Source organism: Alosa sapidissima, chromosome 18 (assembly GCF_018492685.1).
Source record: "Alosa sapidissima isolate fAloSap1 chromosome 18, fAloSap1.pri, whole genome shotgun sequence".
Lineage (NCBI taxonomy): Eukaryota > Metazoa > Chordata > Actinopteri > Clupeiformes > Clupeidae > Alosa > Alosa sapidissima.
The window spans coordinates 30,225,663-30,251,234 of NC_055974.1; the positions used below are offsets into that span (position 1 = coordinate 30,225,663).

General features: G+C 44.5%; 2 protein-coding genes across 8 annotated transcripts in view; both read left to right on the top strand.

The window, feature by feature from the left end:
- c18h4orf54 (chromosome 18 C4orf54 homolog) overlaps window positions 1-8,771 on the top strand; it is a 23,122-nt gene extending 14,351 nt beyond the window's left edge. The window contains exons 2-3 of one of the 5 annotated variants that reach the window (XR_006024879.1): window positions 3,827-5,050; window positions 5,097-8,771. The gene's annotated coding sequence lies outside the window, so the exon portion shown is untranslated. Of the gene's footprint in view, window positions 1-3,826 lie in introns of all 5 variants that reach the window. The other 4 variants (XR_006024880.1, XR_006024881.1, XR_006024882.1 and 1 more) reach the window with 4 other exon arrangements.
- trmt10a (tRNA methyltransferase 10A) lies at window positions 6,291-25,572 on the top strand. Of its 3 annotated transcripts, none has more exons than XM_042070058.1 (8): window positions 6,291-6,874; window positions 13,782-13,955; window positions 15,311-15,467; window positions 17,446-17,517; window positions 21,648-21,722; window positions 23,575-23,724; window positions 24,599-24,704; window positions 25,009-25,572. In XM_042070058.1, exons 1-8 carry the CDS (start codon window positions 6,849-6,851, stop codon window positions 25,311-25,313), a joined length of 1,065 nt encoding a protein of 354 aa, XP_041925992.1. In that variant the 5' UTR covers window positions 6,291-6,848; the 3' UTR covers window positions 25,314-25,572. The 3 variants fall into 3 exon arrangements, with proteins under 3 accessions (XP_041925992.1, XP_041925993.1, XP_041925994.1); XM_042070059.1 differs by lacking the exon at window positions 6,291-6,874 and adding an exon at window positions 13,123-13,258 and having other exon boundaries at window positions 13,775-13,955; XM_042070060.1 differs by lacking the exon at window positions 6,291-6,874 and adding an exon at window positions 13,290-13,408 and having other exon boundaries at window positions 13,775-13,955.

Consider the following 25,572-nt stretch of genomic DNA (forward strand, 5'->3'; position numbering starts at 1 on the left):
TGGGGGGCTGTTTTTGGGTGTACTATCAAACATATTACTTGTGTTACCAATAGCCTCCCTTATAGAAATGACTTTGTTTTTGAAGAAGTCTGCAAATTCTTCGCATCTTAGAGAGGATGCCTGACTGAGTGTATCAAAAGGTGTTTGATGCAATAGCCTATCAATGGTACAGAACAACACCCTAGAGTTTCCACTGTTTTCAGCAATTACCTTAGAGAAGTGGTTCCTCCTCTCATTCAGAATAGCTCTATTATAATTTGCTATTTTTTCTTTTAGAATGGCACGGTGAACCTGTAACTTAGTTTTTCTCCATGTTCTCTCAGCTTTTCTACATGATCTTTTTAGATCATGGATATTTTCGTTCATCCAAGGTGTCAGTTTGCTACAGGGCCTTTTTTTAGTCTTTAAGGGTGCCACTCTGTCCAGCAGAGCGCCTAATTCACGATTGAGAGCCTCTACCATTTGATCAATGGGATGATGTAAAATATCTAAATTTATGGAGTCTATAAGAGCTATGAACTGCTGTTCTGCTCTAATGTCCAAGAGTCGCGATTTGATTGCAATTTTGGGATGAATTTTTGGAGTATGTAGTACTATATTAAAAGATACACAATGATGATCAGACATATTTATATCATTTACTGATAAGTCTGTGACTTCTATCCCTCTAGAAATGACTAGATCGAGGGTGTTGCCAAGGTTGTGGGTGGGTCCTGTAACATGCTGCTTTAGCTCTAAACTGTCTAACACATTAAGGAACTTACTGGCTTTAGCATCAGTTGTCTTATTGACATGAATATTAAAGTCGCCATTTACAATTATCCGATCATAGCTAGTGATGATGAGCGACATAAGTTCAGAAAACTGGTCGAGAAAGCCAGTCCATAGTTTAGGAGGGCGGTATAAGGTTAATAGAAGTACAGCTGGGTCAGCCTTCAGAGTGAGGGCAATATACTCAAAGGAAGCGAATTCGCCAAAGTTGACTCTAGTGCAACTATATTTGTTTGAGAGAATGGAGGCAATTCCACCACCTCGTTTGCCTTGTCTAATTGAGTGGAAGAAATGATAATTTGGGGGACAAGTTTCAACAAGAACAGCTTCGCTGTCTGAAGTCAGCCAGGTTTCAACAAGAAACAGAAAATCCAATTTTTTTTTCACTAATAAAATCATTGATTGCAAAGGTTTTGGTAGTAAGTGCACCTATATTTAGTAAACCCATGTTAGCTGAAAATGCCTCTGGCTTTTGAGGAATATGCTGAGGTATGGAAAGAATATTTGTTAGGTTTCTAGTTTTAAATGTGTCTTTTCTTTTTACTATACGTTGGGTAGAAATCAACGTTGGAATAGAACTATAAGCATAAGTCATGCTATTGCATGAAGCAGCTTGATCTATGGTAGTAGCATTGTATGTTACCCTGAAGAAAACATTCTCAGACCCATCCACATGTATAATGCCATTCGAATCAATACCTGGGGGGCGTGAATCTGTAATATTTTCTACAGAATGTCAATACCTCAGTGTGGACGCTATGTTGTCAGAGAGTAGCCTGGCTCCATGTTGGTTTGGGTGGAGACCATCACGCTTCAGCATACTGGGCCTCTCCCAGAACAAGCCCCAGTTGTTGACATAGGGGATGCTTAGGGAAGCGCAGTAGCGTTTGAGACAGGTGTGGAGATCGAACAGTCTGGACCATCTCTCAGCACCTTTTCTGTAGGTAGGGAGAGGCCCAGAGATGACAAAGCGTTTTTCTGTGCCCATCAGAGTGGTGATGAGAGTTTTGTAGTTTTCCTGCAGTGCTACTGACTGCTTATCTCTGATGTCGTTTGTGCCCACGTGTACGATGATGTTGTTGACCTTGGTGTGGCAGGCCAGGATGCTTGGGAGTTTCTGCTGGATGTCAAGGACCTTGGCACCAGGGAAGCAGTAGACCTTGGAGGGACCGCTACATGATGGGGGAATGCAGAGGTCTCTAACCATGGAACTGCCGATGACCAGGGTGGAGGTTGATGAGGTCCGGGGAGGAGGGGGTCGGGGGGACGCCAACTTTGAGGAGGGACCAGCATGGTTGTCTCGGGGCAGGAGGGGCTCCTCATCCTCGGTCAGAATGGCATAGCGATTTTCCAGTCGTATAGGTTGGGCTGGGCCTGAGTGCCGTCCGGACCGTCTGCCGTGCTTGTGATGCTTGCTTCTACGCCATGGCTCAGGCTGGTGTGGAGTGGAGCTGGCCAGCAGAGCAGGCTTGGTTCTCAGCAGAGGCCGGGGAGAGGCAACAGGGACAGAAGTTGCATTAGTGCATGGCATGGTTAAAGTATTGGAGGACAGAGTGAAATCAGGGCATCTGGCATTAGTGTGTGTAAGAGAGGTAACGTTACTTACGGAGAGAATGGTGTCGAGGAACTGTTCATCCTTCTCAATCTGATGGAGGGTCGCTATTCTGGCTTCGAGTTCCACTATCTTTTCGCTGAGAAGGACGCATGAGTCGCAGCCTGGTGCACAGCTGAGGGGAGGCATCGTGTCGTGGCGAGGGCTCGTCGGTGTCAACTGTCTTTTAAACGTTTGTTTGCTAGTTGGCTAGCAACAGCGATATCGTGCAGTTCCTTGATAACTCGAACACAGGTAGCGGGTAAGTAATCTGGGAAGATCTCACTTTTATATTGAGTCACTAGTTTTGAGAGACGTTAGAAGGAATGTGATGCTTTCTTCTTCCAGATGGCGTTTCCTTGGCCCGGTATTATTTGCAGCCCTTGATGATGGCTTAACGTTTCACGTTAACGTTTGACAGAAAAGTTTGGCGATCAAGGTTATAGAGTCCGATAATCCAAAGCCTCGAGCAACAACAGTTTATGCAACAGTTTGTTCACGAGATATAATCGGTAGCCAGTAAATCCGTAGAAAGTAGATGGTAACAAGGAGATTTAAGATAGATAAGTTTGGAAGTTTAGGTAGTTAGGTAGTCCGGAAACAGTCAAGAACCTGTTGCCACAGTTTGCCACAGGTTTGTGAATAGGTCTGACCCCTGAAGTTCTCCAGTAACCCCTGAAGTTTTCCAGTGTTTGTAGTCATGTTAGAGCATGTTCTGTCTTGTGTTCGTGTAGTCGTGTTAGAGCATGTTCTGAAGTTCTCTTGTGTTTGTGTAGTCGTGTTAGAGCATGTTCTGAAGTTCTCCAGTTTTTGTGTAGTTGTGTTAGAGCATGTTCTGATGTTCTTCTGTGCTCTTGTAGTCATGCTTAGTCATGACCCCCCCCATCCCCATCCACTTTATACTTTATATATAGTATATTTAGCATATTCTTTATCTTCTACTGTCCTTACTGCTTAGTTGTGTTTTTATATTATATACTTTAATTACTCTTCTGCTGTTAAAGAATGTGTTTGTGTTGTATGTATGCTGCTGAGACCTTGAATTTCCCCTGGGGATCAATAAAGTATCTATCTATCTATCTATCTATCTATCTATCTATCTTCTTCTCCTGAACTGTGCTACTGATCTAGGTGTATGTGAGGTGTGTGTGTGTGTGGGGTGTGTAGTGTGTGCGTGGTGTGTGTGTGTGTGTGTGTGTGTGTGTTTGTGTGTGTGTGTGTGTGTGTGTGTGGTGTGTGTGATATGTATTATGTCCCTGTGATGTGCCCTGTCCCTGTTACTTGTTATATGTGCTGCAGAACAGGAACCTGCTGGAAGTCAGGTTTTTACTGAGTCAGGCCCATTTTAAACTGCAACTTTGTTACTTTTGATACTTTCCTGTATAATAAATACGATATGGGCAGGGAGCATCAGACATGTGTAGGGTGTGTTTTCTGATCTCTTGTCCTTTGTGTTCCTCACAGGAGAACCCTTGTCAGCCCCCCCCCCCCATCCCCATCCACTTTATTTGACCTATCCGGTGTGGCGGAACCCCCCATCTCATCCACTTTATTTGACCTATCCGGTGTGGCGGAACCCCCCATCTCATCCAGTTTATTTGACCTATCCGGTGTGGCGGAACCCCCCATCTCATCCACTTTATTTGACCTATCCGGTGTGGCGGAACCCCCCATCTCATCCAGTTTATTTGACCTATCCGGTGTGGCGGAACCCCCCATCTCATCTGCACCCATCAGAGGTCAATGATCAGCAGCGTATCCCAGCAACCCCCTTAACTCATCATCACTGTATATTTTCTCTCAATCGCTCTCTGGTTCCCTTCTCTATCTGCCACTAAGATATTATATAACCCTCTCTTATGGATGACATTTTTTCCTTGAACATTTTATTTTAATTCCCCCTTGTTGTTGTTGCTGCTCATCCACTGTTTACTATACCAGAGTTGATCAGAGACATGTTGTTCATTTTGTTTCAGGCGTTGAAATGGTCGGTCACAGAGGATGTTACAGGCATGCAGTGTGTGTGCTTGAGTTGCTAACTTCCTTTGTGTCTCTGCCCCAGTGGAAATAGATTAGCTTAGCCTTAAGCTAACAGCCTCCTTTTAACTCACGTGTGTCACCTAGTGTCCCAATGAAAACAGGTTAGCTTCATGCTAACAGACTCCATTTGCTGCCCCAATGAAAACAAGTTAGCGGCATGCTAACAGACTCCATTTGCTGCCCCAATAGACCTCTGAAGTTTGCCTACAAAAAAGAACCAAAGCTGCCATCTTTGCCCATATAAAGAGATCCGGTTGTTAATTGAATCTAACTACCTATGGCAAGTTGCATTGCAAGTTAGCTCTGGGGTAGCAAAAATCTAGCTGTGTTAATTACCGAAGATCACAGGAGCCATTTGAAGGCAGAGGACAAAAGTGTGTTGAGCAAAACGTCTGCATTTTAGACTTCTTCGTCCCCGCGAGAGTTTAACAGGTGCGATAGGCTAATTAAAAAAACCCATGTTATTTTCCCATAGGAAAAATCTCAAGATATCGGATCTCAAAGATGGTAGTGAGTTTTTTTTGTAGGCGAACATCAGAGGTCTATGAGAACAGGTTAGCTTCATGCTAACAGACTCCATTTGCTGCCCCAATGAAAACAGGTTAGCTTCATGCTAACAGACTCCATTTGCTGCCCCAATGAAAACAGGTTAGCTTCATGCTAACAGATCCATTTGCTGCCCCAATGAAAACAGGTTAGCGGCATGCTAACAGACTCCATCTGGTTTTAATGGAGCACCCTGATGAAAACAGTAGCCTAAGAATAGCAGCCTAGCTAGAGTCTAGCTAATGACTGTCACATTGACTGCAGATGCTGGACAGATTATCTGATGACTCTCACATTGAGGGACAGATTGTCTCATCGACATCAATGCTCCCTGTTATAGTCGTGACGCACTTTGCCAGGGTTCAGTTTGCTGGACACTTTGTTTTGTTTTTCACAATAGGATGTAGTGTTAGTTTTACATAGGATGTGGTATTCATCCTGCACAGGATGTAGTATTAGTATATCTCATAGGACTTAGTATGTGTATCCTACTGCATGATGCGCTGTAGTGTTAAAGTTGTGTAGGATGAGAGACGTCCTCCTGGATTGCTGCTGCCTTTCCCCCGAGTCTCGTTCTCTATGCTACGTTCTCCTGCTCTCCAAAGACATTGCCACCGATTCTATATGAGTTGAATTCTATATGAGTTTCTTATGCACAGCACTCTAGTATAGTCCCTGTGTGTGATGAACACACACGGCACTTTAACATGCTGTGTTCTTTATGTGGTTTGTCCTGTAAGTACAGCCCTGCTGTATGTAGTGAACCGGAGTGGGCTAGATAGTGCCCAGCCCTGCGCCGTAGGGTAGAGAGACCCTGCTGTCTGTCTGGAGAAGGGGGCCGGCCTACTCAGACAGATGACCTGAGTAGCGGCCCAGGACGAGGTGGTCATGGAGGGGATGGATGCATAGGGAACAAGGCTTTCCCTAGGTCCTCCAGGTGAAATGTTGCATTGTCAGCACCACACAAGGAATTAGATTAGTATGTTTTTGTTGTTTTGTTGAGTTTGATGTGTTTTTGGTACGACTGTGGCAATCTTATGGACGTGTAGGGGAGGCTATGGTAGTGGACGAGGCTTGGGCTACACTGGGTCCTGAGAGTATTTACTCATCAGTAGAGTTCCATAGAAACCCCAACAGCACCAACCCCGAGCGCACCGATAACCATGAAGCCTAGTGGGGCTCTCTCCAGTAAGAGCTCCTGACTGCCAGCTTATCAATCAGATGGTAGTAAACCTTTCTGTGCCTCACAAAGATAGTGATACTTACGCATCATTATCAGTGCTTTATCTTAGTACTGCGCATCATTATCAGTGCTTTATCTTATACTGCGCATCATTATCAGTGCTTTATCTTAGTACTGCGCATCATTATCAGTGCTTTATCTTAGTACTACGCATCATTATCAGTGCTTTATCTTAGTACTGTGTTAACAAACACTCAATGTTGGTGCAGTATTTTGCATCAATATTACCAGGACATCCAGGGACTCTTCACCTTGTCAGTGGTAGAGGCGGCTGACAGGGGAATTAGCTGTCTAACTCAGGTTTGTCAGAACGGCTTCAAATCAATTTTTCAAACGATAAGGCTACTGTTCTGATCCCTAAATAGTACGAGACTACTGTAACTGTTCTAAATGATGAGGTTACTGTTCTTGCCCCTAAACAATATGAGACTACTGTAACTGTTCTAAACGATAAGGCTACTGTTCTGATCCCTAAATAATATGAGACTATAACTGTTCTCGTCGAGAGAAAGAGAGAGAGAGAGAGAGAGAGAGAGAGAGAGAGAGAACTGCTCCTAAACGACAGGGCCATGGAGTGGCATGGGGGTGGTGAATGGAGAGCTCATTTAATGTGCTCTGATATGAATCTTCATCCTGCTGACACGAGTCCCCGGTAGCATGCCCAGTTTAAGTGCTTCAGATCGGTTTGGGTTTTCTGTGAAGGTTACTTTTCTGTTCTGTAACTGAAGTCTCATGCCACCCTAGTGTGTGTACTGCTGTTTTTTTATAACTGCTGTTGTGGTGGACGGAGCTGCTGGACGGTCTGTCTCACCCTCTTAATGTTTTATTTCATTTTTTTTTTCAGTTTGTTTGAAAATTAGATTTTTGTTGTTGTTTGTTGTTCTGTTTGTTTGCATTCTGCTGATATGGCTGTTTGGGCAGAATTGACCGCAGACACACGCACACACACACACACACATGCACACACTCACTTTCACAAACACTCCTAAACACACAAACATACATACACATACACATACACTCTCTCTCACACACACACACACACACACACACACACACACACAGACACACACACACTCTCTCTCACACACACACACACACACACACACAGACCTTTGGTTCTGGTAAATCTGGTATATCTGCATCTATACAGCTATTATCTTAGTGCCCAGCAGCTAATGATCAGTATGCAAACGTGTGATCAGTATGCAAACGTGTGGTTTCACAATAATTATTACTTCAGTTACATTTTTATTTCTTTTATTTTATTTCATACCACTCATGACATGATTAAATAATTGCATTTCTGAATGTACAGTACATGCAGTTCTATCCCCTGGTTCCTGGAAAAATGTGCATTCTTTAAAATGTCATCATTTAGTCAGATGAAATTATTAAATGAAATGATAATTAGTTCAAATTAAGTTAATATATAATACGAATTTGAATGAATAATATATATTTTATATAGTAATAAGAGATATAACTGTACAAAAGTGAGATAAATGTGGAAATGGTCAGCATAAGCTGAGTTTGTTACGTGCATGAACATGCTACTCACAGTATCCTCTGGTTCATCCACAGTCTGGCTTTCTGGGGATGTTCAACTCCATTTCTAAAGGAGATTTGTTTTCTATTCAGATTCACAGGCACAGATGATTTCAGTGGAAAACTGATAATAACCATAATATGAATAATGATGTGATTATGCTGGAGTCTGTGTTCTTTTGGGGGTCCGATCTGGGGGGTGGATAACTTTTCTGTGAAAAACGTGTGTAAAAAGGAGCCTCTTCCTCGACTGGAGAGGAGGACTGGTTCAGAGAGAGAGAGAGCGATCAGAAGGTCTCGGTTACGTTGTCATGAAGGGTAACAGAATGTGAGAAGGAAGGACAGAAGAGGCCGAGGCAGGACTGGGGAAAGTGGGAAAAAGGCACTAGGCGGCCATGTTGGGTTTAGGCAGTCCCTGGTTCCTCCTGGTTCCATCCGGCTTCAGTAAGGGCATGTCTCAGGCTCACGCTCACGTGTCTGCTTCAGTAAGGGCATGTCTCAGGCTCACAAGTCTGCTTCAGTAAGGGCATGTCTCAGGCTCACAAGTCTACTTCAGTAAGGGCATGTCTCAGGCTCACGCTCACGTGTCTGCTTCAGTAAGGGCATGTCTCAGGCTCACGCGTCTGCTTCAGTAAGGGCATGTCTCAGGCTCACGCTCACGAGTCTGCTTCACTAAGGGCATGTCTCAGGCTCACGCCTGCAGTCTGCTTCAGTAAGGGCATGTCTCAGGCTCACGAGTCTGCTTCAGTAAGGGCATGTCTCAGGCTCACGTGTCTGCTTCAGTAAGGGCATGTCTCAGGCTCACGCGTGGGCTGCGTCTGCTTTTGAGAGCTGGCACTGGCGGGGCTAATATAGAGAGGGAACCAGGAAGAGAAGTGCTCTGAATGCTGGAGATGTCACGTTTGAGGGAGAGAAGTGCTTTGAATGCTGGGAATGTCATGTGTGAGGGAGAGAGCCATGTTTGTTTGAGGTGAATGAGTGAGTGTGTGATGCCATTGTGAATGCTGTTGAATAAACGCACCTTTTTGCAGACATGACGACTCTCTGTCTTTGTTCAAGAATACATATCTCACACACACACACACTCTGTTCAAGAACAAATAAAATAGCAATAGCATGACTTTACAACTGCTTAAAATAGCTTCCTACAAAAAAGTTATACTTTCATGTGTATTAGTTCACTCAAGAAATAGGTCACTATTGATGGTAGGATTAGGACAGGCCTAGTCCTAATCCCTAGTTTTATGTATTATTCATTAATCAGAAAGACATTAATCTCTGCTAGTGAACATTTCACCTTGTTCTTAAATGTTTGATTTCACTGTTGATGGGGTTTTTAATGTGAAAAGTGGAGGTGTTGGCCATGCATCATGGGCATTTGGTGAAGCGTCCTGCCCGTCTCCCCAGAGGGGCATTTGGTGAAGCGTCTGCTTGCTCACATGGCGCCCACCCTCCATAACCCCCCAGCGTGTGCGTGTGTGTGTGTGTGTGTTTGCCAACATGACCCTGCTGCCTGATGGAGAGCTAAGTGTTTTATTTTTAAACCTTGTTGCTCTCTTAAGTATTTCCGCCGTGGCTGTCTCGGCCGGCCGCCCTCCTGGTTCTCAGTCAGGGCTCCGTAGTGGATGAAGGAGGGATGAAGAGAGGAGAGGAGAGAGGGATGAAGAGAGGAGAGGAGAGAGGGATGAGAAGAGGAGAGGAGAGGTGTGAGCAGCCGTGTGGCCAAGCGCAAGAACAGGGTTGGAACTCTCACGTTAATGTCTAGAGTCTCAGAGTTGGACCTCTCACGTTAATGTCTAGAGTCTCAGAGCTGGAACTCTCATGTTAATGTCTAGAGTCTCATGGCTGTAACTCATGTTAATGTCTAGAGTCTCGGTGATAATGTGAAAACTAAAACCCTATTACACAACCATGCAGTAAAGCACAGGGACAACACAACCATGCAGCAAAGTGGGGGGGCTCTGTGGCGCAACAGGTTACAGCGCCCGTACCATGTACAGGTCCAAGTGCCTACGGGGACCCAGGTTCAAATCCGACCTGTGGTCATGTCCCGATCCCACCCCATCTCTCTCTCTCTCTCCCACTCACCTCTTATATTCACTATCCTGTCGGAATAAAGGCAAAAAGCCCAAAAAATATACTTTAAAAAACAAAAACCATGCAGCAAAGCACAGAGACAACAAACACACACACAACCATGCAGCAAAGCACAGAGACAACACACACACACATACACAACCATGCAGCAAAGCACAGAGACAACACACACACACAACCATGCAGCAAAGCACAGAGACAACACGGACACAGGACACACAACCTCCTAGGGCTGGACAGGTTCCTACACACACACACACACACAACCTCCTAGGGCTGGACAGGTTCCTACACACACACACAACCTCCTAGGGCTGGACAGGTTCCTACACACACACACACACACAACCTCCTAGGGCTGGACAGGTTCCTACACACACACACAACCTCCTAGGGCTGGACAGGTTCCTACACACACACACACAACCTCCTAGGGCTGGACAGGTTCCTACACACACACACAACCTCCTAGGGCTGGATAGGTGCTGTGACTGCTGCTAAGGTTTCCCAAAGCGTTCAAGTGTGTGCATGTGTGTCTGTCTGTGTGTGTGTGTGTGTGTCTGTGTGTGCATGTGTGTCTGTCTGTGTGTGTGTGTGTGTGTTTGTGTGTGTGTCTGTGTCTGTCATTGCATGCATGTGTGCTTACCAATGAGCATACTTTGCCCACAGAAGAAGCAAGAGAGACAGGTCACACAGCAAAAATACAACCCGACGCAAGTCTTTCCACTTCATTCTAATGCCACCCATCTCCTGCATGAGACCTAGATAACTCAAGCTTGTGTGTGTGTGTGTGTTCTAATGCCACCCATCTCCAGCATGAGACCAAGAGAACTCAAGCTTCGTCACGGAACAGCAACCTGTGTCATCTGGAAGACATGTGGAGAAGTCTATTCATTTCCAGCTGCCCGATACTGTTTCAGATAACCTCTCTCAAGGGAGCAGCCATGCTAATCAATCCGAGCGCTCACTCGTCAGTTCTCTAACTAACTCGTTTTCCGCTCATAATGTCTGTCGTGGTCAAGCCTAATATAGTAATGTAACCTAGTATAGGTTATACTTATAAAGGCTATTCATACAGGCCATTCCACTCATCCAACTAACATTAAACACCTTAATGCATTATTATACTATCAGTGAACAAACGATGTGGCAAGTGAACAAACCTTATATACTAATATTAAACTAACATTGACTGCCTTAGTGTACTACAAACATAAAACAAACATTAAACACCTTAGTGTACAAATACTAAGCTAACATTACTACAACAATTAAAATCTGAACACTGAAAACTAACGTGTACAAACAAACCTACTACAGAACCTAAACTCAGAACACGAATGTGTACAAACAAACATTGAACACCTTAGCATTTAACTAGGTGTGCGCTGAATGTCAGACTGCGTAAATGTCAGGCAATGTTTCCATGAGTTACCAGCTTGACTGAAAATAAACTACATGACATTATAACACACATCCCTCTCACAACCAGATCACATCAGACCAAATGAGCTGCATTCCTCTGACATTATAACTGTCTCTCGTGAAGCGATGTGCCACCCCCACTCGGCGCTGCACGTCCTCACTTGACCAGCAGTTGGCGCTGTGCTGCACAACAACAACGCTGTCACTGAGCCTGGCAACCAATCAGCATCCTGCTCCCCTGTCTGTAGGCCATGTCCCTGTGGGCGCAGGCTGGCACCGGACCAGCCCACCGGACCTCAGGGATCCAACCCCATTAAAGTGTAAATAAAGCCGCTATGCTGGGCCTGCTCGTGAACCTGTCTCAGCCACTCCCCTCTCCGGCCAGGGAGTTTCCCTGCACCAACACGCGCCAGCGACCAGCATCCTATACATGTATAGGATTTCTGGTGGTGACAGAGTTCGAGCGTGTCAATTATGTTCATTAAAATACAATAAAATAAAATAAAAATAAAAGTTTTATGTAGCACTTGGAGATGTGTCCTGATGACTTTGAGGTGTTGAGGGTTTTTAAACCCTTGAGGCGCTCTCTTGATGCACATCACTGTGCAAGCGGAAATATTTCAGCATTTGTTCAGTCAATCAAAAGCGTGACCCCTCGGACCGAAAGTACAATCATAGTAATATTACAAGGCATTGGAATCATTCAAATAGATTCTGGAACTTGAATATAAATTCTGTTGGTATTTTTGTAACAAATGGCATACAGTATTTCTAATGGGGGTCTGTTTATAAGAGGTCATACACATAAAAAATACATAAGGGGACTTTGATGTGCCGCCCTCTACCCTTCGAGAAGTATAATTTAAATTAAAGACCACAGAGGAACAGGCCTGATCCGTGGCTATGAAATTCCATTAAAGCGATGTATGTGACTTTCCAGAGGCTTGTTAAGTGACACTTCTCTCCTTTAAATCCAGTCCAGGCCATCTTCAGCTGAAAGGCCTGGTGGAAACTGCCACGCCGGCCATAACCAGAGGGGGCGCTATACAGCTGGGCAGGGGCAAGCCACTCCACACACGCGCACACACACACAGGCACACACACACACACAAACACGCACACAAACACACTCATGCCTCAAGGAAAATAAATACACAAGCTGCCCTGGAATCTCACACTGGCTCAACGTCAGTGAGATATTAGACCTTTAACCTGTCTATGTGTTTGTGTGTGTAGACAGAGAGAGAGAGTGAAAGAAAGTGTGTGTGTGTAGAGAGAGAGATAGAGAGAAAGAGAGAAAAAGAGAGAGAGAGAGGAGAGAGAGAGACAGGGACAGTGTCTGGGATGGATGGTAGGTGAAATGTGGCTCCACATTCTCCTCAGGTTCTGTTGACAGGGCCTGACACTAGTGCTGCTGCCACGGGTTTGCTTTAGCCTATTTTGTGACAACCACTGTTAACAATGGTGGTTTAGACATAGAGGCTAGCCTACTGTGGATTTAAGCAGGCTAAATGTGACATTGGAGACCAAACTCACGGTCAAACATAGGTGACAACGCTATTATCCCATAGGCTACTAATCTCAGATGTAGTAATTTACTTAAAACAAACAAACAAACAAAAACTTCTGTTGATGTATGCCCTAGGCCTAGCCTAGCCTAGTGCAGTTATTTTTGTAAGGGCCTGGGCCTAGGCTATTTGGTAGCCTACAGGCTCTACATTGTGTTTAACAAATGTTCACCGGTCAAAAAGTTCCAAAATGTTATAAAATGAATGCTATCTGAATAACAACCACATTTACACCATAAGTTGTGCATAGGCAACACAGCCTTCCGAAGTTTAGCCAAACCTATTAGACATTCTCTGGCCAAACTACCAACTGCTCCCTTACAATCATGGCTGAACGTTAGAACCTTTCTTGTCCAATTCACTCGGCGCAGTTCGATGACGCAATTTCTAGGACACGTGAATTGGTATGGCAAGACTGCAAGAAACAAGGTAGCTGAACCTTTCAAATGTGTCTTTGTAGTTATTGGTGTGAACATAAACCCACTTAGTACACGAGTATTAGAGCATTTCAGTCCTAAATTTTGCAAACTGGATGTCATAATGCATAATAATAATGCAAACTTACAGCTTTCATAGCAAGTAAGCAAATAAGTAGCTAACTTAGCCAGCAGCAACTAGCTAACGTTAACTTGTGGTAATATTTCAGCGTTATGGACAGGATTTAAACATTCAACTGTACAAAATCTGATGCTAATAGTATTGTTTTGGTCCGTGGTGGGTGGACGGTGTCTGAAATTATCACATGTATCGATACGTTTGTTGTCAGTTCAGCAGTTTTAAGATTGAATAGGCTATCGTTGAATTCCCCTTTGGAGTTTGTTAGAAAAAGATTAAGTTACTAAGTTGTTAGACTAAGTTACAAAATTACTATTTTGCCAGTCATTCGCCATCTTACGTCCTCCGAAACTAATGCTGCACATGTGAGCCTGATCCATAACACTTTAGTTGACAGGAAGAGCATGTCTGGTGATACACAGAAAGAGTGCAGTTCCGCCGTGTCGGACTCCCATGAGGTCTCCGAGGACAAGCCGGACAGCCCGGCCGGAGGACCCGAAGCCCTGTCCAAACGGCAGAGGAAGCGGCAAGCCAAAGCGCAGCAGTGGGAGGAACAGCGAGAGCTCCGCAAGTAATAACTAGTTCTCCTGTCTGTCTGTCTGCTCCTGAGTAGTCCTGCTGTCTGTCTGTCTGCTCCTGAGTAGTCCTCCTGTCTGTCTGCGCGCTCCTGAGTAGTCCTGCTGTCTGTCTGTCTGCTCCTGAGTAGTCCTGCTGTCTGTCTGCGTGCTCCTGACTCCTGAGTAGTCCTGATGTCTGTGTGCTCCTGAGTAGAACTGCTGTGTGCTCCTGAGTAGTCCTGCTGTCTGTCTGTGTGATCCCGATGGGAATGTCAGACTTGCTCCTAGATGGCTATAGATGTGGTTAGATATAGGAGGACACAAATGTAAAGGTGCTCTAAGAGATGTGGTTAGATATAGGAGGACACAAATGTAAAGGTGCTCTAAGAGATGTGGTTAGATATAGGAGGACACAAATGTAAAGGTGCTCTAAGAGATGTGGTTAGATATAGGAGGACACAAATGTAAAGGTGCTCTAAGAGATGTGGTTAGATATAGGAGGACACAAATTTAAAGGTGCTCTAAGCGATATCACGTGAAAACATGTTTTGTCACATACAGCAAACATCTCCTCACAACTCGCTAGCTTGTCCTGAGAATACACTGTAAAAGACGTGGCCTCTGTAGACAGCCTAGGCTCCAAAAACGGCAACAGAAACAGTCTGGTGCAGCCTGGTGCAGCCTGGACCATGAAGCATAACAGAGTTTTCCAGCCATTCACCGTCGAGATGTGCGTTCAGGAGAGTTTCAGTTGCATGGGGGGAGGGGCGGAGCTAGCTCTCTGTTTTGTTTTAACGTCAACAGAAGTGACGTTACCCAACATTGCTTAGAGCACCTTTAAGAGAGAGAGACACACACACACACACACACACACACACACAAAGACAGTCAGATGAGATGACTCTTACTCTTATTCAGCCACACACACACACACACACTGTTGCTATTACAGGGTTATTACCTCACCACACACACACACACTGTTGCTATTACAGGGTTATTACCTCACCACATTGACTTATTTGTGACGGCCCCCCACAATATCAACATTGACCACCACACAATGATTTTCCAGGTTGTACTAAATTGTGCTTAAATCTGGTTAGCATCATAACCACGCTGTGCTAATTTGTTAAAAACTGTTGCATTCAAGTTAATACTGCAAACCAACCACCACACATTGAATTCAATTCTCTGGGAAACACTGCCTCACCATCATGCAGTCAGGTAGCGTGGTCACTTCATGTGTTCACCTGCTGCTGCCTAACTGATAGACCCATCTTGGTGTGTGTGTGTATGCGTCTCTATGCAATTGCGCATTTGCGTGTGTGTGTGTGTGTGTGTGTGTGTGTGTGTGCGTGCGTGTTAGGCAGAAGCGGAAGGAGCGGAAGCAGAAGAAACGAGAGGAGCGGCAGGGTGACGAAGGGGCGGAGTTTACAAACAGGAAGCGCCAACGCAGAGAGGTGGAGCCAAGCTCCCTCAGACTAGTGGTGGACTGCAGCTTCGACAGCCTCATGGTGCTTAAGGTAACATATACACACACACACACAGACACACAGGAACACACACGCACACCAAGCCTTAGACTGGTGGAGAACTGCAGCCTCATGGTGCTCAAGGTAACGCACACGCACACACACACACACACATACTCACACACCACAAAGCTCCCTTAGACTGGTGGAGAACTGCAGCTTAGACAGCCTCATGGTGCTCAAGTTAACATACACACCCACACACACAGACACACAGGAACACACACACACACCAAGCCTTAGACTGGTGGAGAACTGCAGCCTCATGGTGCTCAAGGTAACGCACACGCACACACATACACACACATACTCACACACCACAAAGCTCCCTTAGACTGGTGGAGAACTGCAGCTTCGACAGCCTCATGGTGCGCAAGGTAAAGTAGTAAAGCTCAAGGTAACGCACACACACACATACATACATACACACACACACACACAGAGACATACAGGAACACACACACACACCTACATGCCGTACACACCACACACTAGGGGTGGGCGATATATATCGTCTGCGATAATATCGTGATTGTTGTTTTAACAATCACGATATTGCAATGTGCAAATTGACATTATCGAGTATTTAAATTACACTTCAAATCACGCATTGAAACCCCATACATTTACATAAGCTAACACATTAGTTTCTATTCTGTAACTTGGAATGTTAGCCTACATGATTGATCTTAAACAAAACCTTGAGGGAAATAACTGAGATGTACTCTGTTGGTCTGATAGATAGATAGATAGATAGATAGATAGATAGATAGATAGATAGATACTTTATTGATCCTCAAGGGGAAATTCAAGGGTCTCAGTAGCATACAGACATAAAACACAACATGCACTTACAACAGAAATGGTAAACATTAGTATAGTATAAACATATAACTAAACTCCACTGTACAATAAAGACAGTAGAAGATAAGATAAGATAAGATCAGAAACGTAGTAGTCCAACATTAGTCCAACAGTGCAACAGTAAGGTCTCGAGACCAGCATAAATAATATAGACAAATAGGAGAGTAAAGTGTAATGTAGACAAGGTAAAATAAAAAACTATTTCAGTGCAAGAACAGGTTGAGGTAACAGTGTAGCAGTAAAACAGTAGTGAAAACATTAGGCTGTGTACAATAGTAAAACAGTAGTAAGCAGTAGTGGGCAGTCAGTACTCAGAAAACATGGACATGGAGAGGGTGGAGAGGCAGACAGACTAAGCAGAGAAGTCTATCTCTCCTCTTCCCTTTAGTGAGGCATTGAACAGTTCAATGGCCCTAGGAACAAATGACTTCCTCAGCCTTTCAGTTGTGCATGGCAGTGAGCGAAGTCTCCAGCTGATCAAGCTCTTTTGATTTTTGATAGTGCTGTAGAGCGGATGACATTCATTGTCCAAGATGTTGATCAGTTTGTTTAGGGTCCTCTTGTCAGATATTGAAGTGATGCACTCCAGTTCAGCTCCCACTACAGAGCCAGCCTTCCTTACCAGCCTGTCAAGTCGCTTAGTTTTACAGTGAATCCTAAGTAAAGGTTTTTGAAGGGAACTTAAGCTTCAGACATTCTCTTGGGAAACTGTCAGGCCTATTCATCTTCTCTAATGTAGCTGGCTAGACCATGTCATTGCCACACACACAAGTGGGGGCAGAATTGGAAATGTGTCATAGAGTGAAAATGCATTGGTTGATTTGGTTAAAAAGTCACAGGTTAGGTTATTGGTTAGTATTGTATTGATGCTATTCATAAATGATGAGCTGTAAAGTAACTCAGACTTTGCACATTTCTTTTAAAGGATATCGACTAATTATCGTTATCGTCAAAATCACAAAAAATATTGAAATATTATTTTTTGTCCATATCACCCACCACACACACACACACACCTACATGCCGTACACACCACACACACACCTACATGCTGTGCACACCTCATACACACATGAACACACTTGTTTGTGTTTGCGTGTTGCAGGACGTCAGGAAACTCCACAAGCAGATTCAGAGGTGTTATGCTGAGAACAGACGCGCGGCGCACCCCGTCCAGGTGAGCTCTGACATCATCATCATGAGCCACTGAGGTGATGACATCATCATGAGTCAGGCCTATTCAAACGTTTGTTTTGTGCAGCGCTTGGATTAGATTAGATTAGATTAGATTCTCCTTTGTCATTGTTCAGAGTACAAGTACAGAGACAATGAAATGCAGTTTGCGTCTAACTAGAAGTGCAAAAAAGCAGAAAAGTGCAATGTGATATACACAGGTGGTGTGGTGTACACAGTACAGGTGGTGTGATGTACACAGTACAGGTGGTGTGATGTACACAGTACAGGTGGTGTGATGTGCACAGTACAGGTGGTGTGATGTACACAGTACAGACAGGTGGTGTGATGTGCACAGTACAGGTGGTGTGATGTGCACAGTACAGGTGGTGTGATGTACACAGTACAGACAGGTGGTGTGATGTGCACAGTACAGGTGGTGTGATGTGCACAGTACATTATATACAGGTGGTGTGATATACACAGTACAGGTGGTGTGATGTGCACAGTACATTATATACAGGTGGTGTGATGTACACAGTACAGGTGGTGTGATGTGCACAGTACAGGTGGTGTGATGTACACAGTACAGACAGGTGGTGTGATGTACACAGTACAGGTGGTGTGATGTGTACAGTACAGGTGGTGTGATGTACACAGTACAGGTGGTGTGATGTACACAGTACAGACAGGTGGTGTGATGTACACAGTACAGACAGGTGGTGTGATGTACACAGTACAGGTGGTGTGATGTACACAGTACAGGTGGTGTGATGTACACAGTACAGGTGGTGTGATGTGTACAGTACAGGTGGTGTGATGTACACAGTACAGGTGGTGTGATGTACACAGTACAGACAGGTGGTGTGATGTACACAGTACAGGTGGTGTGATGTACACAGTACAGACAGGTGGTGTGATGTGCACAGTACAGGTGGTGTGATGTACACAGTACAGGTGGTGTGATGTACACAGTACATTATATACAGGTGGTGTGATGTACACAGTACATTATATACAGGTGGTGTGCTGTACACAGTACAGGTGGTGTGATGTACACAGTACAGGTGGTGTGATGTGTACAGTACAGGTGGTGTGATGTACACAGTACAGGTGGTGTGATGCTCATTGAGCTCAATGCAAATCAAACCAGCTAATAGGCTAACTGAAATAACACCCATGCCAATCTCTAGGTATGGTGAAGGGTATGTGATGATGTGGGGCTATTTTAATTCCAAAGGCCAAGCTAACTTTATCAGGATGCACAGTATTCTAGATCCATGAAATAACTGGCCTTTAAAAATAAAAATCTGCCTGTCTCTATGGGAATTTAACATAGGGGTGGGAATACTTATGACCCCTGTATTTTAAGGAAGGACATTTATTTATTTATGATACATTGTTCATTCACTAAGAAAATTGGTGTCCTTAAAGGTTAGATATTTCCTCATTTTTCACTTAAGGCATTAAGATCAATTTCCAAAAGATGATTTTATATTCCTCTTTTCAGTCAACTTTAGCATGGGTGCCAATACTTTTGCCAATCACTGTATATACAGGTGGTGTGATGTACACAGTACAGGTGGTGTGATGTACACAGTACATTATATACAGGTGGTGTGATGTGCACAGTACAGGTGGTGTGATGTACACAGTAAATTATATACAGGTGGTGTGATGTGCACAGTACAGGTGGTGTGATGTACACAGTACATTATATACAGGTGGTGTGATGTACACAGTAAAGGTGGTGTGATGTGTACTGTACAGGTGGTGTGATGTGTACAGTACAGGTGGTGTGAAGTACACAGTACAGACAGGTGGTGTGATGTACACAGTACAGACAGGTGGTGTGATGTACACAGTACAGGTGGTGTGATGTACACAGTACAGGTGGTGTGATGTGCACAGTACAGGTGGTGTGATGTGTACTGTACAGGTGGTGTGGTGTGTACAGTACAGGTGGTGTGAAGTACACAGTACAGACAGGTGGTGTGAAGTACACAGTACAGACAGGTGGTGTGATGTACACAGTACAGACAGGTGGTATGATGTGCACAGTACAGACAGGTGGTGTGATGTGCACAGTACAGGTGGTGTGATGTACACAGTACAGACAGGTGGTGTGATGTACACAGTACAGGTGGTATGATGTACACAGTACAGGTGGTGTGATGTACACAGTACAGACAGGTGGTGTGATGTACACAGTACAGGTGGTGTGATGTACACAGTACAGGTGGTGTGATGTACACAGTACAGACAGGTGGTGTGATGTACAGACAGGTGATGTGATGTGCACAGTACAGACAGGTGGTGTGATGTGCACAGTACAGGTGGTGTGATGTACACAGTACAGACAGGTGGTGTGATGTACACAGTACAGGTGGTGTGATGTACACAGTACAGACAGGTGGTGTGATGTACACAGTACAGGTGGTGTGATGTACACAGTACAGACAGGTGGTGTGATGTGCACAGTACAGGTGGTGTGATGTGTACAGTACAGGTGGTGTGATGTACACAGTACAGGTGGTGTGGTGTACACAGTACAGGTGGTGTGATGTACACAGTACAGGTGGTGTGATGTACACAGTACAGACAGGTGGTGTGATGTACACAGTACAGACAGGTGGTGTGATGTGCACAGTACAGGTGGTGTGATGTGTACAGTACAGGTGGTGTGATGTACACAGTACATTATATACAGGTGGTGTGATGTACACAGTATATACAGGTGGTGTGATGTACACAGTACAGACAGGTGGTGTGATGTACACAGTACAGGTGGTGTGTACAGGTGGTGTGATGTACACAGTACAGACAGGTGGTGTGATGTACACAGTACAGGTGGTCTGATGTGTACAGTACAGACAGGTGGTGTGATGTACACAGTACAGGTGGTCTGATGTGTACAGTACAGACAGGTGGTGTGATGTGTACTGTACAGGTGGTGGGATGTGTACAGTACAGGTGGTGTGAAGTACACAGTACAGACAGGTGGTGTGATGTACACAGTACAGACAGGTGGTGTGATGTACACAGTACAGGTGGTGTGATGTGCACAGTACAGACAGGTGGTGTGATGTACACAGTACAGACAGGTGGTGTGATGTGCACAGTACAGGTGGTGTGATGTGTACAGTACAGGTGGTGTGATGTACACAGTACACAGGTGGTGTGATGTACACAGTACATTATATACAGGTGGTGTGATGTGCACAGTACAGGTGGTGTGATGTACACAGTACAGACAGGTGGTGTGGTGGCCGTAGCACTCCATGATTTCTATTGAACTAGGGCTGCTGCGTCTTCCAAACAGGATAGAAAGCATTGTGCTGCTGATTGCGACTCTGCTCAAAACTAATAATAAAGACTATTCACTCTGCTCAAAATTAATATTAAAGACTATTCACTCTGCTAAAAGACTATTCACTCTGATCAAACTAATGATAAAGACTATTTACTCTGCTCAAAGACTAATCCCTTTGCTCAAAGCTAATAATAAAGACTATTCACTTTGCTCAAAACTAATACTAAAGACTATTCACTCTGCTCAAACCAATTAAGACAATTCACTCTGCTCAAAACTAATAAAGACTATTCACTCTGCTCAAAACTAATAATAAAGACTATTCACTCTGCTGCACTCCACCAGATGGTGATATTTAGTTGGTGACATTTCTCAGGGAACTATATGATGATTGATCAAATTTGCGATGGTAGGACAAAAATGCAAGGTCACACACACAGATCCTGGGGGGCCTATGAAGTAAGTTTAATAAAAGGTGGCGTATTCCTTTAATAAAGTAAATTTAATATTGCATTCCGTACACATCTGCGCCATCCAGGTGTGCTGTGAGAGGGAGCCGTCATGGACCTGTGTGTGTGATTACAGTTCTACCTGTGTGTGTGTGTGTGTGTTTATAGTTCTACCTGTGTGTGTATTTACAGTTCTACCTGTGTGTTTGTGTTTACAGTTCTACCTGTGTGTGTGTGTGTTTACAGTTCTACCTGTGTGTGTGTGTGTGTGTGTGTGTGTGTGTGTGTGTGCTTACAGTTCTACCGGTGTGTGTGTTTACAGTTCTACCTGTGTGTGTGTTTACAGTTCTACCTGTGTGTGTGTGTTTACAGTTCTACCTGACCAGTCTCGGAGGACAGCTGAAGCAGAATATGGACGAGCGGGATAGCGGCTGGGTCAACTGGAAGGTACGAGACCGACACATAGGCATGACCCCTATACACTAAAACATATAGGCTGGGTCAACTGGAAGGTACGAGACCGACACATAGGCATGACCCCTATACACTAAAACATATAGGCACATAGGCATGATCCCTATACACTAAAACATATAGGCATATAGGCATGACCCCTATACACTAAAACATATAGACATATAGGCATGACCCCTATACACTAAAACATATAAGCATGACCCCTATACACTAAAACATATAGACATGACCCCTATACACTAAAACATATAGACATATAGGCATGACCCCATCGTCACATGATGGCCTTACTGAACTGACCCCCAACACAACCGTGACATCTTCTTACAACTGAGAAGCTCATACCCGGGATGTACTCTTAAACTGTTGCTCCGAGCACACTCTAGCACTTTGAAACGGTTAGTAGCAGACATGTGGACTCGAGTCACATGACTTGGACTCGAGTCAGACTCGAGTCATGATTTTAATGACTTCAGACTTGACTTGATAAAATTCGGCATGACTTGCGACTCGACTTGGACTTGAATACTATTCACTCGAGACTTGACTCGGACTTTGCCTCTTTGACTTGTGACGACTTGACATGTCTCGAGTCAAAAACTAAATTTCCTGATCATGGACCAGTCACCCCAGAGATGCTTTCCCTTCGCGACTAAAAAAAAAAAATAAATAGCGGAGACAAGCGGCCAGTCCAGAGCACAGTTCAGTGCTGCCGCTACCCCCACATGCGTTAGGCACTGTGTGTAGGGCACCAAGAGACAGAGAAACGACCAACATTTAGCCAATAACTAGTAGCTTTACTGCAAACTGATTTGCACTCTTGTTAGAGAACGTTTACAATGTAGGCCTCGTGTAGACCAGCAGCTTAATGTGGACAGGGCCTCGTGTAGACCAGCAGCTTAATGTGGACAGGGCCTCGTGTAGACCAGTAGCCACATAACAGTGTAGCCCTTCTGCAGCAGCTGTAGCATGTTGTGCAGGTGATTGATAATGAGCGCGTTGTGGGCCGTGTAGTGTGTCAGTGGCAGTGCTGAGCGTTTCATGTGGTCAGGGGTTTGACCTTCTCAATGTCACCCTGGGCTTTCCCTCTTTAAGCTCGACCTGCTCAGTACTTGTAGTAATCCCTCTGGGTCCAGATCTGATGGCCCGGTGGAACCGGATCTGATGGCCCGGTGGAACCGGATCTGATGGCCGTGTTCCGAGTGTTTTTACGTCGCCAGGTGTTTTTCTCCACTTGACACGTTCCGGAGCATTGGCCGCTCTGTGATGTCATAATGTGTTAATTAATGGGCAGCATTGATGCCGTTTGGCACCGCCTCTGTCCGTGACACACAACCGTGGTGTCCATGGTTACGCTTCACTGTGACACTTACAGTGTCACGGACAGAGGCGGATTAAGTGTACACTGCAATAAATAAATCTAACCAAATGTTATTAATCTTATATTAAGACCGAAAATCAATTTGGTATTGTTTTTAGTGTGAAGCGCTCTCTCGAAAGATCATTTGGACTTAATTTAAGAAGACTTATTTTAAGGAGTCTTATCAAGACAAATTTGCTTAAAATACACTGGCAGGCAAATTTGCTTGTTTTCATCTTAAAATAAGTCAAACTCTTTAGATTAAGCCAAATAATTTGATGATGAGAAAGTGTATGAGAAAGCGCTAGGTAAGTGTCTATACTGAAAAGAATACCAACTAGATTTCTTGATCTTGATGTAAGATTAATAAAACTTGGTGAGATTTGATGAGATTAGCAGTTTTTGCAGAGTAGGTGTTGGCTAGAGGAGAAGATGACATATATGCACCCCCCCCCCCCCCAGGACATCAGTGTGAAGCTTGAGCACTTCCAGGAAGTGATGCGTAAGGAAGACCTGGTCTACCTGACCTCGGACTCGTCCAACGTGCTCAAGGAGCTGGACGAGTCTAAAGCTTACGTCATCGGAGGCCTCGTGGATCACAACCATCACAAGGTCAGAGACACACACACACACACACGCACCACACACACGCACACACACACATGCACGCACACACACACACACACTCACACACTCACGTCACACACACAACCTTAACCATGCTAAGCACAACCAGGTCAGCACACCTAGATATAACCAGATAAGCGTCAGACACACAACGGCACATACAGCCAGCAGAAGTTTTAAGACTACCACAACCAGAGATAAACAGAGACTACCACAAAACAACCAGAGATAAAAAGCAGAAGGTCTAAGACTATCACAACCAGAGATAAACAGCAGAAGGTCTAAGACTACTACAACCAGAGATAAACAGCAGAAGGTCTAAGACTACCACAACCAGAGATAATTAAGTGATGATGCAATAATGGGATAATAAATCTCTTTCCGAGTCCAACGACCTTCAGAGCCACTCCTGTTTTCTCCATAGACAGTAAAATAAGCATTTTTTTCCTCTATTCAGAGCAGCGTTTCAGAAAATGCTCATTCTACTACTCAATTGTTGCCTCATCCTATTTCCCGCGGAATCCTGCATGTTACCCTAGATTATATCATCTGGCTCCACAGCTACAGTAATTACTCTATTAAAGTTAAGCCATTTTGTTTCACTCTCACTGAAACGGAGGTGATGGTGACAGGGTTTACAAGTTGCGAAAACTCTCACTGAAACGGAGGTGATGGTGACAGGGTTTACAAGTTGCGAAAACCGGCTGGCTGCGCTGGTAAATGTGTTTTGACAAAAAAGCTGTTGGACCCGTGACGTCGGACAACCGAATAGTACGAGACGGCAGATTTGAACCATTAAGAATCATTCTGAGAATAGGCATTTCATGCAAGTGTGTGTGTGTGTGTGTGTGTGTTGCAGGGAATCACATTTGAGCGTGCTCAGGAGCTTGGAATTGACCACGCTCAGCTCCCATTGGGGGACTTTGTCAAGATGAACAGTCGCAAAGTACTCGCTGTCAACCATGGTGAGACACACGCACACACGCACGCACACACACACACTCTCACACACACGCACGCACACACACACTCACACACACACGCACATTTTCAACTTTGAAACTTTTAGAACAATATTTCTGATTGTTTATAAATTACATATATTTTGTATATTGTATATATTTTATGTATTTTCATGAGAGAGATAAACAAACATAAACAAAGGTTGAGTGAGTGTATCATGCATGTCTGTGCAGTTTTTTACATGGTGTGTGTGTGTGTGTGTGTGTGTGTGTGTGTGTGTGTGTGTGTGTGTGTGTGTGTGTGTAGTATTTGAGATCATGCTGGCGTACCTGGAGAAGAGGGACTGGCGAGAGGCCTTCTTTACAGTCCTCCCCCAACGGAAGGGGGCGGTTCCTGTCGAAGGGGAGGAGCCAGACAGTGATGAAGACTCACCCCCTAAGCACACAGACCAGGATGAAGAGCAAGGCAGCTCTGATGGACACTCCGAGTCAGCAGAACCAATCAAGCAGGAGGGTGGAGACACCCAGGACCAATCAGATGGCAAACAGAAAAAGACGGACACCTCGGTCAGCCAATCAGAAGACAAGCCTCAGGAACAGACTGCTGCCTAGACCAAATGACTGTTCATTTGTTGTTTTTCAGTTTATTGGTGAAGATGAAGCCTTTGAGGCTTGATAAGTTTTTAAGTTGCCTGGTGTCTCACAGGGGAGCGTGGCGGTCCTGTAGTTTCAGCTCATGCTCTTGTTTTTGGATTGCATTTAGGTCTTCAGGCTTACTTACTTACATTAAGTAAAGAAACTTGTGGTGAACTATGTTTTCATTGACATGTTTTTATTTGATTTCTCATTAAAAATAGACATTTTCAATTAA